The sequence below is a fragment of the Oncorhynchus clarkii genome, chromosome 30 (assembly GCF_045791955.1).
Source record: "Oncorhynchus clarkii lewisi isolate Uvic-CL-2024 chromosome 30, UVic_Ocla_1.0, whole genome shotgun sequence".
In the NCBI taxonomy this organism is placed as follows: Eukaryota; Metazoa; Chordata; class Actinopteri; order Salmoniformes; family Salmonidae; genus Oncorhynchus; species Oncorhynchus clarkii.
Genome location: NC_092176.1, coordinates 31937095 through 31951562, shown reverse-complemented (window position 1 = coordinate 31951562; position 14468 = coordinate 31937095). Strand labels below are relative to the sequence as shown.

Below are 14468 nucleotides of genomic sequence, written 5' to 3'. Positions count from 1 at the left end.
TGATTCTTCACAAAAAAATACAGTTTTATATCTTTATGTTTGAAGCCTGAAATGTGGCAAAAGGTCGCAAAGTTCAAGGGGCCCGAATACTTTCGCAAGGCACTGTAACTATGAATAAAAAAGAGAGAGAGGGAGGGATAGAGAAGGAGGTGAGAGGGAGGAAGAGAGGAGGAGGGAGGGAGGCATGGGGCTGGTGGAGGAGAAGGATGTAATGAAAAGCTATTCTCCTTTTTCATTGCACAGGTGGGATAGCCTCTCTCGTTCTCTCTCTCACATTCTCTCTGGCCCTTCCATTGTATGATTTCACTTTCAATAAATATATCTTCCTTTTATCTTAAAGTGGTTGGTTTGAATCTCTCACTTTCTCTCACTCCTACCCTCTCTCTTTCTCTCCTTCTCTCCTTCCTTACTCTCTCTCTCTTCCTCATTCCCACTCTATTTTTCTCCCTCCTTCCCTCTCTTTTTCTCCCTCCTTCCCTCTCTCTTTCTCCCACTCCTTCCCTCTCGCTTTTTCTCATTCCGTCCCTCTCTCTTTCTCCCACTCCTTCCCTCTCTCTTTCTCCCACTCCTTCCCTCTCTCTTTCTCCCTCCTTCCCTTTCTCTTTCTCCCACTCCTTCCCTCTCGCTTTTTCTCATTCCTTCCCTCTCTTTTTGTCGTCCTCGCTCTATCTATCCAGCGGCTGGAGCTCAGCTGAGCTCTTGAGCAGAGGCTGATGGGAGTTCATTTGGGTGAGGTGTGTGTGTGTCAATGGACTGTGTAATTGAAATGGAAATAAGCCAATCAGGGACTGGTGTCACGGTACCTTACCCTGCATTCACCTTACTGTTTCAGCTCTCCCAACTCTCAGAGAGTGTTTGTGTGTTTGTAGGAAGTGGCTAGGATGGTTTTCGGCCCTGCCGACGAGGGGGATTTTTAATCAGCTGGTAATAAAATGTCTAAACACCACACACACACACACACACACACACACAAAGCCAGGGTGATTACGAGCGCATTTCCTCCCCAGCACTGTGTGGTTATCTGGATCTCTCTGGTAACAGCTGTAGCATAACAAATACATGTCATTATATTGGTTTGACAATTAGCCTGTCATCCACAGCTGGTTTAATTACCCTGCTAAATGATCAGGGCATCAAGGACTGGTCAGGTTTTCTACTTTACCAGTGGAGTGTGTGTGTGTGGTTGGATAAAAGTGGTAGGATTGACTTTCTCTCGATCTCTCACTCCTACCTGTGTGTGTGTGTGTGTGTGTGTGTGTGTGTGTGTGTGTGTGTGTGTGTGTGTCACTCAACAGGGAGGTATTTTTCTTGGAGTGTGTCTCTCTTCTACTGCCGGATCAATTTGGTAGAGAAGATGTCAAAGTCACACACACACACACACACGCACACACACACAGGTAGGAGTGAGAGATCGAGAGAGAGTCAATCCAACCACTTTAAGAAAAAAGGAAGATATATTTATTGAAAGTGAAATCATACAGTGGAAGGGCCAGCGAGAATGTGAGAGAGGGAGAAAGAAAGAGAGGCTATCCCACCTGTGTAATGAAAAGGGAGAATAGCTTTTCATTACATCCTTCTCCCCCACCAGCCCCATGCTTACCTCTGTCCCTCCCACCTCCTTTATTCATCCCTCCCTCCTTTGTTTTGATTACATGTCCATTCTGTAGTGTTCATTTTGATGGTGAATTCCAGCATTGTTTAAAAAAATGCACGGTCATTATTATTGATAAACAAAGACCATCAAAAACATGAACAATCTTTTTGTTCTACCTGTAACCTTTTATGTGGCAGATTTGGACAATGATGAACGCCTACATTTTAACAGTATAACTCTACAGTAACGTGCTATACATGATGTCAGAGCTCTGGCTCTGGGCTTCACAGTGCTGTATGGGTTTTGACTGGCAGAGGTTCTGAACTTGAGCACCTCGCACAAAAAATAAGTTGCCCACATCCCTCCTTCTGATTGGGCAACTTTTGCAAATGAGCGAGGGAAATCCTGTAAATTAAGAAGACTCAATTTATTTTGAAAAATGAGATGTTGAGGATTATCATAAATACCGCTTTGATGTCATACAAACAAGCCAAATGTGCGCTTCACATTTCCATGTCATGTACAGAACTTTTATGATCGCTGTGTTAGATGTACAATTACCAGGTGACATGTGTCATATCCTGGGTTGTTCTGAACAGAATGAGCCTATGTTTGTCCATTGTGAATCAAATTAGCGCTGCACACACTTCTGAATGGACTCATGACTCCTTTCTATGCGCACCCAAATTATGACATTTTTCCCTGAATTGCATTGTGAAAGCCTAACACTGTAATGTCATATTTTATAACTTGGCTAGTCATGTTGGCAATAGAACAGGCTTTTCAAACAACAACAGTAATTGTGTGAAGATGGGGATGCAGCGTTGTGTTGCAAACAAAACAACTACAAGTTTGCTTGTTCCACTTCCTCAACGGAGAGCTAGGAGAGCTAAAAAAAAGCACCTTATAGTTGAAGACTCTTGATTGTGGCCACTTGGAGACACCAGTTAGTCCTCTCAGTCAGACCCTTGTCATTTGTTTTGTCTTATATTGCACCTACCCCACATTTTCCAGATATAGTATTATCATCTACTGAATGCATCCAGAGTGTTATCAACAAAGGTGGTGAAAATTACAGTAAAGGTAAAATACACATAAAATCAACAGTGTAATGTTTGGATTCAGTCTTGTGCCAGGTAAACCATTGTGTTTTCACCTTTGTTCTAATCATTTTCACATAATCTCAAAACGGTTCCCTTTCAATTACCAATATGTGAATATGCTTTTAATATTTCTTCTGTAAGAAACATTTCAATTTAGCCATATTCATTCAGTCCAATTCCCACGCGTGTAAAGGGTTAATCAGACCTTTAGAGAAGATGCTTGATGTTTTACTCCCTGGTACACATCGGTACAACATTCTGTCTCTAAGATGTTGAACTAGTAGGCTTTGTGTAGATTGACTTTGGCTGAGGACATAAGCCCACACCTGCCTGGCTTTGTAATGTGTGGCACTATCAGCACATTTAGCCTTCCCCAAACCATAGCCCCAACCAATCGGAATTAATATCTGAACTTAACCCTTTGAGTTGTTTCTGTTTTAACCCTGTAACCACGTGGAATTAACCCTGTAACCACGTGGAATTAACCTTGTAACCACGTGGAATTAACCCTGTAAACACGTGGAATTAACCCTGTAACCACATGGAATTAATGTAACGGTTTTCTTGATGAGAAGGAGAGTCGGACCAAAATGCAGCGTGTGGTTTACGATCCATGTTTATTAATAATACGAAACACGAATCTCCAATACAATACTACAAAACAAAACGTAACGAACGTAACGAAAACCTAAACAGCCTATCTGGTGAAAAACACATAGACAGGAACACATAGGACAGGAACAATCACCCACAAACACACAGTGAAACCCAGGCTACCTAAATATGGTTCCCAATCAGAGACAATGACGAACACCTGCCTCTGACTGAGAACCATATCAGGCTGAACATAGAAATAGACAAACAAGACATGAAACATAGAATACCCACTCAGATCACACCCTGACCAATCAAAACATAGAAAATACAAAGTAAACTATGGTCAGGGCGTGACAGTACCCCCCCCCCCAAGGTGCGGACTCCGGCCGCAAAACCTGAACCTATAGGGGAGGGTCTGGGTGGGCATCTGTCCGCGGTGGCGGCTCTGGCGCTGGACGTGGACCCCACTCCATGACAGTTTTAATCCCCCTCCTAAACGTCCCTAAATAGGTTACCCACCACAATGATAACATGGGACAGAGGGACAGCTCGGGACAGAGGTAACTCGGGACAGATAGGTAGCTCAGCACTGAGAGGAAGCTCAGCACTGAGAAGAAGCTCAGCACTGAGAAGAAGCTCAGGCAGGTAGTAGAAACTACCAGAACCTGGCTGGCTGGCGGTTTCAGCAGATCCTGGTCGACTAGCAGATCTGGGAGAATCTGGTCGACTGGCGGATCTGGGAGAATCTGGTCGACTGGCGGATCTGGGAGAATCTGGTCGACTGGCGGATCTGGGAGAATCTGGTCGACTGGCGGATCTGGGAGAATCTGGTCGACTGGCGGATCTGGGAGAATCTGGTCGACTGGCGGATCTGGGAGAATCTGGTCGACTGGCGGATCTGGGAGAATCTGGTCGACTGGCGGATCTGGGAGAATCTGGTCGACTGGCGGATCTGGGAGAATCTGGTCGACTGGCGGATCTGGGAGAATCTGGTCGACTGGCGGATCTAGGAGAATCTGGTCGACTGGCGGATCTGGGAGAATCTGGACGACTGGCAGATCTGGGAGAATCTGGACGACTGGCAGATCTGAGAGAGTCTGGACGACTGGCAGATCTGGAAGAGTCTGGACGACTGGCAGATCTGGAAGAGTCTGGTCGACTGGCAGATCTGGAAGAGTCTGGTCGACTGGCAGATCTGGAAGAGTCTGGTCGACTGGCAGATCTGGAAGAGTCTGGACGACTGGCAGATCTGGAAGAGTCTGGACGACTGGCAGATCTGGAAGAGTCTGGACGACTGGCAGATCTGGAAGAGTCTGGACGACTGGCAGATCTGGAAGAGTCTGGTCGACTGGCAGCTCTGTCTGCTCCATGCTGACTGGCTGCTCCATGCTGACTGGCAGCTCTGGCTGCTCCATGCTGACTGACTGCTCCATGCTGACTGGCAGCTCTGGCTGCTCCATGCTGACTGGCTGCTCTGGCTGCTCCATGCTGACTGGCTGCTCTGGCTGCTCCATGCTGACTGGCTGCTCCATGCTGACTGGCTGCTCCATGCTGACTGGCGGCCCTGGCTGCTCCATGCTGACTGGCGGCCCTGGCTGCTCCATGCTGACTGGCGGCCCTGGCTGCTCCATGCTGACTGGCGGCCCTGGCTGCTCCATGCTAACTGGCAGCTCTGGCGGCTCCTTGCTAACTGGCAGCTCTGGCGGCTCCTTGCAGACTGGCAGCTTTGGCGGCATCCTGCAGACAGGCAGCTCTGGCGGCTCCTTGCAGACTGGCAGCTCCATGCAGACTGGCAGCTCCATGCAGACTGGCAGCTCCATGCAGACTGGCAGCTCCTTGCTAACTGGCAGCTCTAAGCTAACTGGCAGCTCTATGCTAACTGGCAGCTCTATGCTAACTGGCAGTTCTGAACAGGCGGGAGACTCCGGCAGCGCTGTAGAGGCGGAAAGCTCTGACAGCGCTAAACAGGCGGGAGACTCCGACAGCGCTGGAGAGGAGGAGGGCTCCGACAGCGCTGGACAGGCGAGGCGCACTGTAGGCCTGATGCGTGGTACTGGCACTGGTGGTACTGGGCCAAGGACACGCACAGGAAGCCTGGTGCGGGGAGCTGCTACCGGAGGGCTGGGGTGTGGAGGTGGTACTGGAAAAACCGGACCGTGCAGGCGCACTGGAGCTCTTGAGCACCGAGCCTGCCCAACCTTACCTGGTTGAATGCTCACGGTCGCCCTGCCAGTGCGGCGAGGTGGAATAGCCCGCACTGGGCTATGCAGGCGAACCGGAGACACCGAGCGCAAGGCTGGTGCCATGTAAGCCGGCCCAAGGAGACGCACTGGGGACCAGCTGCGTAGAGCCGGCTTCATGGCATTAGGCTCGACGCTCAATCTAGCCCGGCAGACACGCGGAGCTGGAATATACCGCACCGGGCTATGCACCCGCACTGGAGACACCGTGCGCACCACTGCATAACACGGTGCCTGTCCGGTCTCTCTAGCCCCCCGGTAAGCACAGGGAGTCTGCCCAGGTCTCCTACCTGGCGTAGCCATACTCCCTGTTAGCCCCCCCCCAAGAAATTTTTGGGGCTGCCTCTCAGGCTTCCATCCGCTACGTCGTGCTGCCTCCTCATATCTGCGCCTCTCCGCTTTCGCCGCCTCCAGTTCTTCTTTGGGGCGGCGATATTCTCCTGGCTGAGCCCAGGGTCCTCTTCCTTCTAATTCGTCCTCCCATGTCCATACCTCCTCTTTGGGCTGCTCCTGTTGCCTCTTCTCCTGCTGCACCTTTGGGCGGCTACACTCCCCTGGTTTAGCCCAGGGTCCTCTCCCGTCGAGGATTTCCTCCCATGTCCAGAAATCCTTATTGCGCTTCTCCTCGCGCTGCTCCTGCCTGTTGACACGCTGCTTGGTCCGTTGGTGGTGGGTGATTCTGTAACGGTTTTCTTGATGAGAAGGAGAGTCGGACCAAAATGCAGCGTGTGGTTTACGATCCATGTTTATTAATAATACGAAACACGAATCTCCAATACAATACTACAAAACAAAACGTAACGAACGTAACGAAAACCTAAACAGCCTATCTGGTGAAAAACACATAGACAGGAACACATAGGACAGGAACAATCACCCACAAACACACAGTGAAACCCAGGCTACCTAAATATGGTTCCCAATCAGAGACAATGACGAACACCTGCCTCTGACTGAGAACCATATCAGGCTGAACATAGAAATAGACAAACAAGACATGAAACATAGAATACCCACTCAGATCACACCCTGACCAATCAAAACATAGAAAATACAAAGTAAACTATGGTCAGGGCGTGACAATTAATCCTGTAACCACATGGAATTAATCCTGTAACCACAATGGAATTAACCCTGTAACCACATGGAATTAACCCTGTAACCATGTTGAATTAACCCTGTAACCACGTGGAATTAACCCTGTAACCACATGGAATTAACCCTGTAACCACGTGGAATTAATCCTGTAAACACGTGGAATTAACCCTGTAACCACATGGAATTAACCCTGTAACCACGTGGAATTAACCCTGTAACCACATGGAATTAACCCTGTAACCACGTGGAATTAACCCTGTAACCACGTGAATTAATCCTGTAACCTCGTAGAATTAACCCTGTAACCACGTGGAATTAACCCTGTAAACATGTGGAATTAACCCTGTAACCACATGGAATTAACCCTGTAACCACGTGGAATTAACCCTGTAACCATGCGGAATTAACCCTGTAACCACGCAGAATGAACCCTGTAACCACGTGGAATTAACAGTGTACCCACGTGGAATTAACCCTGTAACCACGCAAAATTAACCCTGTAACCATCTGGAATTATTATGTCAAAAATAGATGTTCATCCATAGTAAAGTTGAATTTCAAAGGGAAACTATGAGATCCCAAACCCACTCACACATGCACAAACGCACACACACAGACACACACGCACACACACACACTCACACACACACACACAGGAAGTAGTCTGGGGGTGAAGGGAAACCATAATGTGTACACACAAACAAACCCATGTACACACACAGCAGAGAGGCTGAGCAGAGGAAATGTGTGTTGTGAGAGGATGTGATTATTAAGTCAGTGACATTTAAGCCAGAGGAGATGTTTTACTCTGCCTGTGGGTTGCAATGACATGTTTTAAATGAGATGTTACACATGAGATGCTGCCGGAAAGGTAAACAGTTTCACTCAGCTATTTATTCTGAATGAGTAAACACAGGAAAGCAGCATTAGACGCTAGCATAAACATCACACAACCGTACATACACACATGTTACATACCGCAAACACACACACACACACACACACACACACACACACACACACACACACACACACACACACCGAACAGATGGTGTCAGTCACAGAGTCTTCAAGCTAGCCCACTCTCCAATATTAACATTGTGTTAGTGAAGGCTTACAAATAGAACGTGATACTCCACAAAGAGAGATGGACAATCAAAGGCAATTCTCGCCCCCTCCCTGTCCACAAACAACTGGGGAGGAATGAAGTGTGTGTGTGTGTGTGTGTGTGTGTGTGTGTGTGTGTGTGTGTGTGTGTGTGTGTGTATTGTCCCCATCAGAGTGTGATTAATAATGCGCCCAGACCACCTTTATCATCGTAACATCAAAGGCAGTCTGCTTTCCTTGGCTGCAGAGCCAACTCTGTCAGAGTGAGGAGAGAATGTTGGAGGAGGGAGGGAGGGGAGAAGGAGAGAGAGGGTGGAAGGAGAAAAGGGAGGAGAGAGGGAGGGAGAGAGGTAAAGTTAAAAAAAGAAGAGAGATGAGGGGAAAGAGAGAGAGAGAGAGAGAGAGAGAGTTTGTGTGGGGAGGGGAGAAGGAGAGAGAGAGAGAGAGAGAGAGTTTGTGTGGGGAGGGGAGAAGGAGAGAGAGAGAGAGAGAGAGAGAGAGTTTGTGTGGGGAGGGGAGAAGGAGAGAGAGAGAGAGAGAGAGAGTTTGTGTGGGGAGGGGAGAAGAGAAATTGGAAAAAGGAGAGATGAGGAGTAGAGGATGAAGTGTAGACGAGAGGAAGGGCAGTGTGTTAAGTGCTGTCTAAGTCCCATGTACAAGGCAGAGAGGTTTTCAATTAAAAATTGACCTCTTCTCAGGTCCAGACATAGCAAAGGTTAGGTAGAGAATGAAAGTCTCTTTTCAGGGTTGAGTTAGGGTCAGCAACCTGAAGTTAGAGTCAGCTTTCCCCAGATCCACCCCTCTGCCAACTGCTCTAACGACATTCACACGAATTCCTCTGAGGCATGGTCAGACAGTTGTTAGTAGACAAATCAAAGAGGAATTCGGACCTGAGCCACACTGTGTGTGTGTGTGTGGGCAAGCTTGTGTGTGTGTGTGCGTGTGTGTCCAGGGTTGGGGATTAACGGATTACAAACTGTAATCTGTTACGTTACCAAATAAAAAATTGTAATCAGATTACAGATACTTTTGAAAAACTAGATGATAACTTCTTGGATTACTTTGAAATTCAGAAAGATTGTTTTCGAAAGAATACTTAATGACACCTTTCTGTTTTCTCAATGACATTGAATTTAGCATTGAAAAAAGGTGCAAGTTTAAGTTTGTTCTGCCTGAGTGAGGCTGACCACATCAGAGACCACCATGATGACACACAAATGTGTTTGATGGATCGCTGGAAAAGAGCAGGAATAGGCTTTTGTAGCCTACCGTCCAGCGCATGTTTTCCAGTGATATAACTGCTGTCGGCATCAAAGATTATATGACCAACTGGAGTAAACACTTGGAGGTAAGGAAGACGGGGGCGTTGTAGTCTATGGGCCTATTATTGATATCTGCATAGCAATGATATGCATCACACTGCTGCTCTCTCAAATATATGGTTGTGGATGACTGATCACAAATGTATCACAAATGTCACAAATGTAGGTGTATTATACCCCAAAAATGATTGAATTTCAGAAGTGTAGGCTAAGCTGCCTATCAATCACTGTTAATGCGACCCCTGGACAGCCAGTGAAAAATGTGCTCTTGCAGCTGCATAGCGTGGATCCCAACCTGTGGAATAATAGTTTGAGGGAGTTCCTCCGCACATACAGTCGAAAACATGTTTAATTTATGAAGACCATGAGCGGGCTTTGATTGCTCAATCTAATTCGTACCGATAAAAAAACATTTCCAAAGGCCTAATGAACATATGCTTAAACTTGTACACTTTTGAAAGACTTCAACACCTTATTGAGATATTTATTTTACATTTATTTAACTAGACAAGTCAGTTAAGAACAAATTCTTATTTTCAATGACAGCCTAGGAACAAATTCTTATTTTCAATGACAGCCTTGGAACAGTGGGTTAACTGCCTTGTTCAGGGGCAGAATGACAGATTTTTACCTTGTCAGCTTGGGGATTTGAACTTGCAACCTTTACCGTTACCAGCCCAACACTCTAACCACTAGGCTACCCCATATCATATCTTATTTGAAATGAATTAAGTGTTCTAGTTTGTAATTCTATGGTATCACCAACAAAAATGTAAACAATAGGCCTATCCGTAGTATGTATTATAGAATTCAATTCTTTCACATTAAGCAAATAGCACTTTTCGGTAGAATACGAAGCATGCCATTCCATTAGAGCAGCATTTATATTTCAACCATATTTTGAAACAATAAGCCCAATCAGCTCTCCATGACAACAACCCAAACAACATAGCAGACTAATATGTCCTTTGTTTTGGGGTTATATTGAGGTAAAACAAATAGACTAATATACAGTATATTTCCATACTATTGGCCTATTCTTGATGTTCAAGGGGTATTTACCTAATTGGAAAGACTGGAAATGTGTCAGACGTTGTTTTTTAATGTACATATATAGCCCAATAATTGTGTTATCTCTATTGGAAGTAGAAAGGAATGGGTCAGAAGCATACATAACACATAAAGTAAAATGCAACATCCATTGATGGCCAACTATGTGAGCTCTAACATTGATTTATCTGGCAGGAGTTCAATTGGTAATATACATTTTTGTCTTCTTCCAATGCCACTTAAGCAACCGCAAAGTAATTGAAAGTAATCAGATTACTGAGTTTGTGGTAATCCAAAAGTTACGTTACTGATTACAATTTTGGACAGGTAACTATTAACTGTAACATATTACATTTAGAAAGTAACCTACCCAACTCTGTGTGTGTCTGTTTGTGTCTGTGTATGTGTGTGCCTGTGCGTGTGTGTGTGTGTGTGTGTGTATGTTCAGATGAGGGAATTAGAACATCATGACCCTGTGTAGTATGTTGTGGATCAGTGGAGTTATAAACATGCCTCTATGCACATCCTTCTGGGGGAAACCACACGCTGTATTTTGGTATCGTTTGACATTTACAGCCTCAACTATCTCACACCTCCCTGTGGACTCTGGAACCCTCTGATGTCTGAACTCTTCTCTGAGTTTTCAAAATGCTAGAAGTAAATAAGGAAAAAGTACTTTTTCGCAGTGCTTTCTGGCATCCAAAAGAGATATATTTTGTCCAAGTTGGATTCTTTAGTGTGTGATACATTATGTTGTAGAGAAGTGGTGTGCATAAATTTCCTGGGACGGATTTATAGACAAACCTCCTCGTTAACTAAAGCCAAATGTTAAGAACGATTGCTTGCACATTTCTGAGGGGTATCTGAAGAATGTTGAAAGATCCAACCTGCACTCATAAACATCTAAACAAATTAATCAACATACTGTATAACATTGAGAAAATGTTAACATGACTGTTGTGTGTGTGCGTGCGCACTCACACATACATATGTGTGTGAGTTTTATAATTGAGGATGTTTAAGTTGTCTTCAGTGATATTGTTGATATGAAGTGAAGTGGACTTGGAGTGGGAATGTACTCATCAAGTCACGTTGACTTCAATGTCCAGAACACTGTGTACTGCAGAAATGTGTTTAGGACCATGAATGTTACTTCTACTTTGAAAGTACTACTAAATCAGGTTGTGCAGAGTAAAGTCACTTCCTTCTTGGCGGTGTTATGTAATGTACTGTTGTTGATAATTGATAAATAATTGTAACGTTTTTGAGGCACTTTCAAACACTTTGTTTCTCTCCCTCATTCCCTCTCTTTTTCTCTCCCTCCCTCCCTCCTTCCCTCTCCCTAAAACATTTTTTTAAACGTAAAGTTTTTGAGGCACATTCAATGGTGTACGACTGTTATTGGGGAATAAAGTCATTCTGACTAAGTGCTGATTTTATCTTCAATTCCATCTGTAACTGAAGCCCTTCATCAGTCTACCAAACACTAACGTTCTCTTCCTTCCCTTCTGTCCAATCAGGTTCCATCGTGGAGACTATCACATTGACGTGTGTATAAACGACTACCTGGATGTGTTCTGTCCCCACTATGAAGACATGGTGCCGGAGGAGCTGATGGAGCGCTATGTCCTCTACATGGTCAACTACGACGGCTACAGTACGTGTGACCACACAGCCAAGGGCTTTAAACGCTGGGAGTGTAACAGGCCTCACTCCCCCAATGGACCACTCAAGTTCTCTGAGAAGTTCCAGCTCTTCACCCCCTTCTCTCTGGGCTTCGAGTTCAGACCGGGCAGAGAGTACTACTACATCTGTGAGTATTGACGTATATCACCATATATTGTTATTGTATGTGAGAGTCATAGAGAGCACTGTTATGTGTTGAAGTCATGTGTGTTGAAGTCAGTCTGATGTCAGAGTGGACGGCAGATGCAGCCCTTAAGGTGTTTAGAATTGTATGCAGTTGTATCAGAAGAACAACCATTTCACATCCAAGTTTGCATTGGAAGAATATGTGACTCGTTTCAGGAAACTAGGCATATATCGTACATCAATACTTCATAGGAGAGGCATTTGAACATAAATACATTTAAAAAATGCATGAACCTTCCCGCTAGCCATGATTGGCTGAGATAATGGATGGGCTGGACATGCCAAGAGATGAGTTCAGATTGGTCTGCCATGTAGCACACTTCTGTCTATAACAATGGCTGCTCAGTATGTGTAGGTATCCGTTCTTTTTTTAAAGATATCACAAATAACTGCAAAAGTGTTGCTCTCCACTTTCTGAAGGACAGGTTTTTAAATTAGTGGAAGCAGAGTATGATAGCTAAGGAGATTCTGGCGTTTGATTGCAAATATGTGGAGGGAGTTAAAAAGAAAACACACAGAAGGCTGCTGTATAAAACACCTGTCTCCGGATTACATTTTCAAACTAAGGGCAACCATGGCATCCGTGGCATCCATGACAGAGAATGAGAAGTGTTCATCCATCTTCATCCAGGTAAGAGAGTCTAGCTAGCTACATTTTCAGATATTATACATTTCATGTTTTGTCAGAAAGTCATTTTCATTGCAAGTTAAAGTGTACTGTTAGCTAGGTAGCCAACGTTAGCTGGCTGGCTCGCTAGCTAATGTTATGTGTATGATCTGTGTAGTAATATCATTCGTATCTCAGAGCCATTGCCATTGATAGTTATAGCCTAATGTTAACTAGCTAGCTATCACTGAATCTAGTTGGTTAGCTGCCTGCTGATTCATACAGGGTAGTAACGTTATGAGTTGGGATTATCGTTAATTGCTTAGCTAGCTAGCTACATGTCTAAACAAGGTACTATTTCTCACTACCGTTTACATCTGCTGTATCTTGAGAATGTGACAAATGAATGTTACTTTTATTTCATATAGTATTTGTTAACCAGATACGGTAATGTGAAGAACAACATGACCTGCACCAAAGTAAAACTAGGATAGAACGTTAGGCCGAAGACACGATGTCCAAGTTCTAAAAATCTCAGTTAGAATGCCCTGCTTTTATTTAGTCACAATCACAACCGTAAGTTATTTATCTCTAATTAGCTTGCCATTAACTTGTAAATAATGATCTTGTTGTGAGTTTATTTTCCTGTAATAATGAATACAAATTAGCTCAAGTTAAGATGTTGTCAGCTATATGATGTGGTCATTATTTGAATTCTGCAGCGGTCACTGTAGCATACGATCAAACCAGTGTGATTAGAACGCTTATTTAGAATGCTTATTTAGAACGGACAGTTTTGAATGACGCAACAATCAGCATTTGAGCTGACCACACATGTTTTTTCAGAAACATTTTGCACGAACACAGTCCTTAAAAAGTAATGGCCAGAATGTGAGCAGTTTATTTTTTGATGACATTCACAGAAGTATCTACAGCATAACACACTCATCCAAACTGAAAAAAATGTAGGTTGCATTTGTCCTAGCGCTAACTGAGGAAATATTGACGTAACACAAGCGGTCATATTTTTATAACTCTCGGCTGACACACTACTACAATATGAATTAGCTAATAGCAATTTCTATTATAATTAATCACATCACGGGTGAGCTCACCATTGATCGAAATAATTGACTTTCTAGAAATCGAAAGTAATCCTACGGTAGGTAGTTTCTGCGTGCCGCCATTCTTTTTTTCTCACAGAAACCAAAGATAAGAAGACAAGATGAATTTGATCTGTTTATTGCATGCATGTTTAAGGGGGTGTGTCATCTACCATCATTTACATCCCACCAATCACTTCCAGAAGTTCTCAAAAAATAAATGAACCCTTACTCACCTCATTTTGTTATAAAATCTTTGGTCCGACAGACTATTATGTCACAACCAGAATGCATTGTATGTCAACAAACACGGCTCCACACATAGCTGGAATTAGCTTAGCACATCATAATTAGTACAACCTTCAAAAAAGTATTTTACACACATAATATATGCTCGTTACAATCTATGCAATAATTGGAATGATTGATTTGTAAATAGTACTTGAAAACATGTGAATAAAACAGTAAATATATCAATAATTACCACACAAAACATTTTCTGATAGTGATTTATTGATGCAAGTGGCGCGAGCCGGCGGTCAATCACATAACCTCTCACTCCCGCTCTGAGCCATTCAGTGTTGTTGTTTATGTATGTTTATGTATGTAGCTAGTGAGATAAGCTGTATCATTAGCAATGTCTTTCAAAAGGACACCACTCACAAATGTGGAAATTCTGGAGATTATTTTAATTCTGACAATGAGTCTGAGTATGAAAGTCAGGAATCAGATTCTGACAGTGACAGTGAGGAGCTGCCCCCCAACCTTGTAGCCA

General features: G+C 44.2%; 1 protein-coding gene across 3 annotated transcripts in view; it reads left to right on the top strand.

Annotated features, from left to right (window-relative positions):
* The window catches only part of LOC139389922 (ephrin-A5-like), a 194561-nt gene that overhangs the window by 142600 nt on the left and 37493 nt on the right, over positions 1–14468 (top strand). For all 3 annotated transcript variants that reach the window (XM_071136957.1, XM_071136956.1, XM_071136955.1), the window contains exon 2: positions 11632–11924. In XM_071136957.1, coding sequence (XP_070993058.1) covers positions 11632–11924 — 293 coding nt within the window. The remainder of the gene's footprint in view (positions 1–11631; positions 11925–14468) is intronic.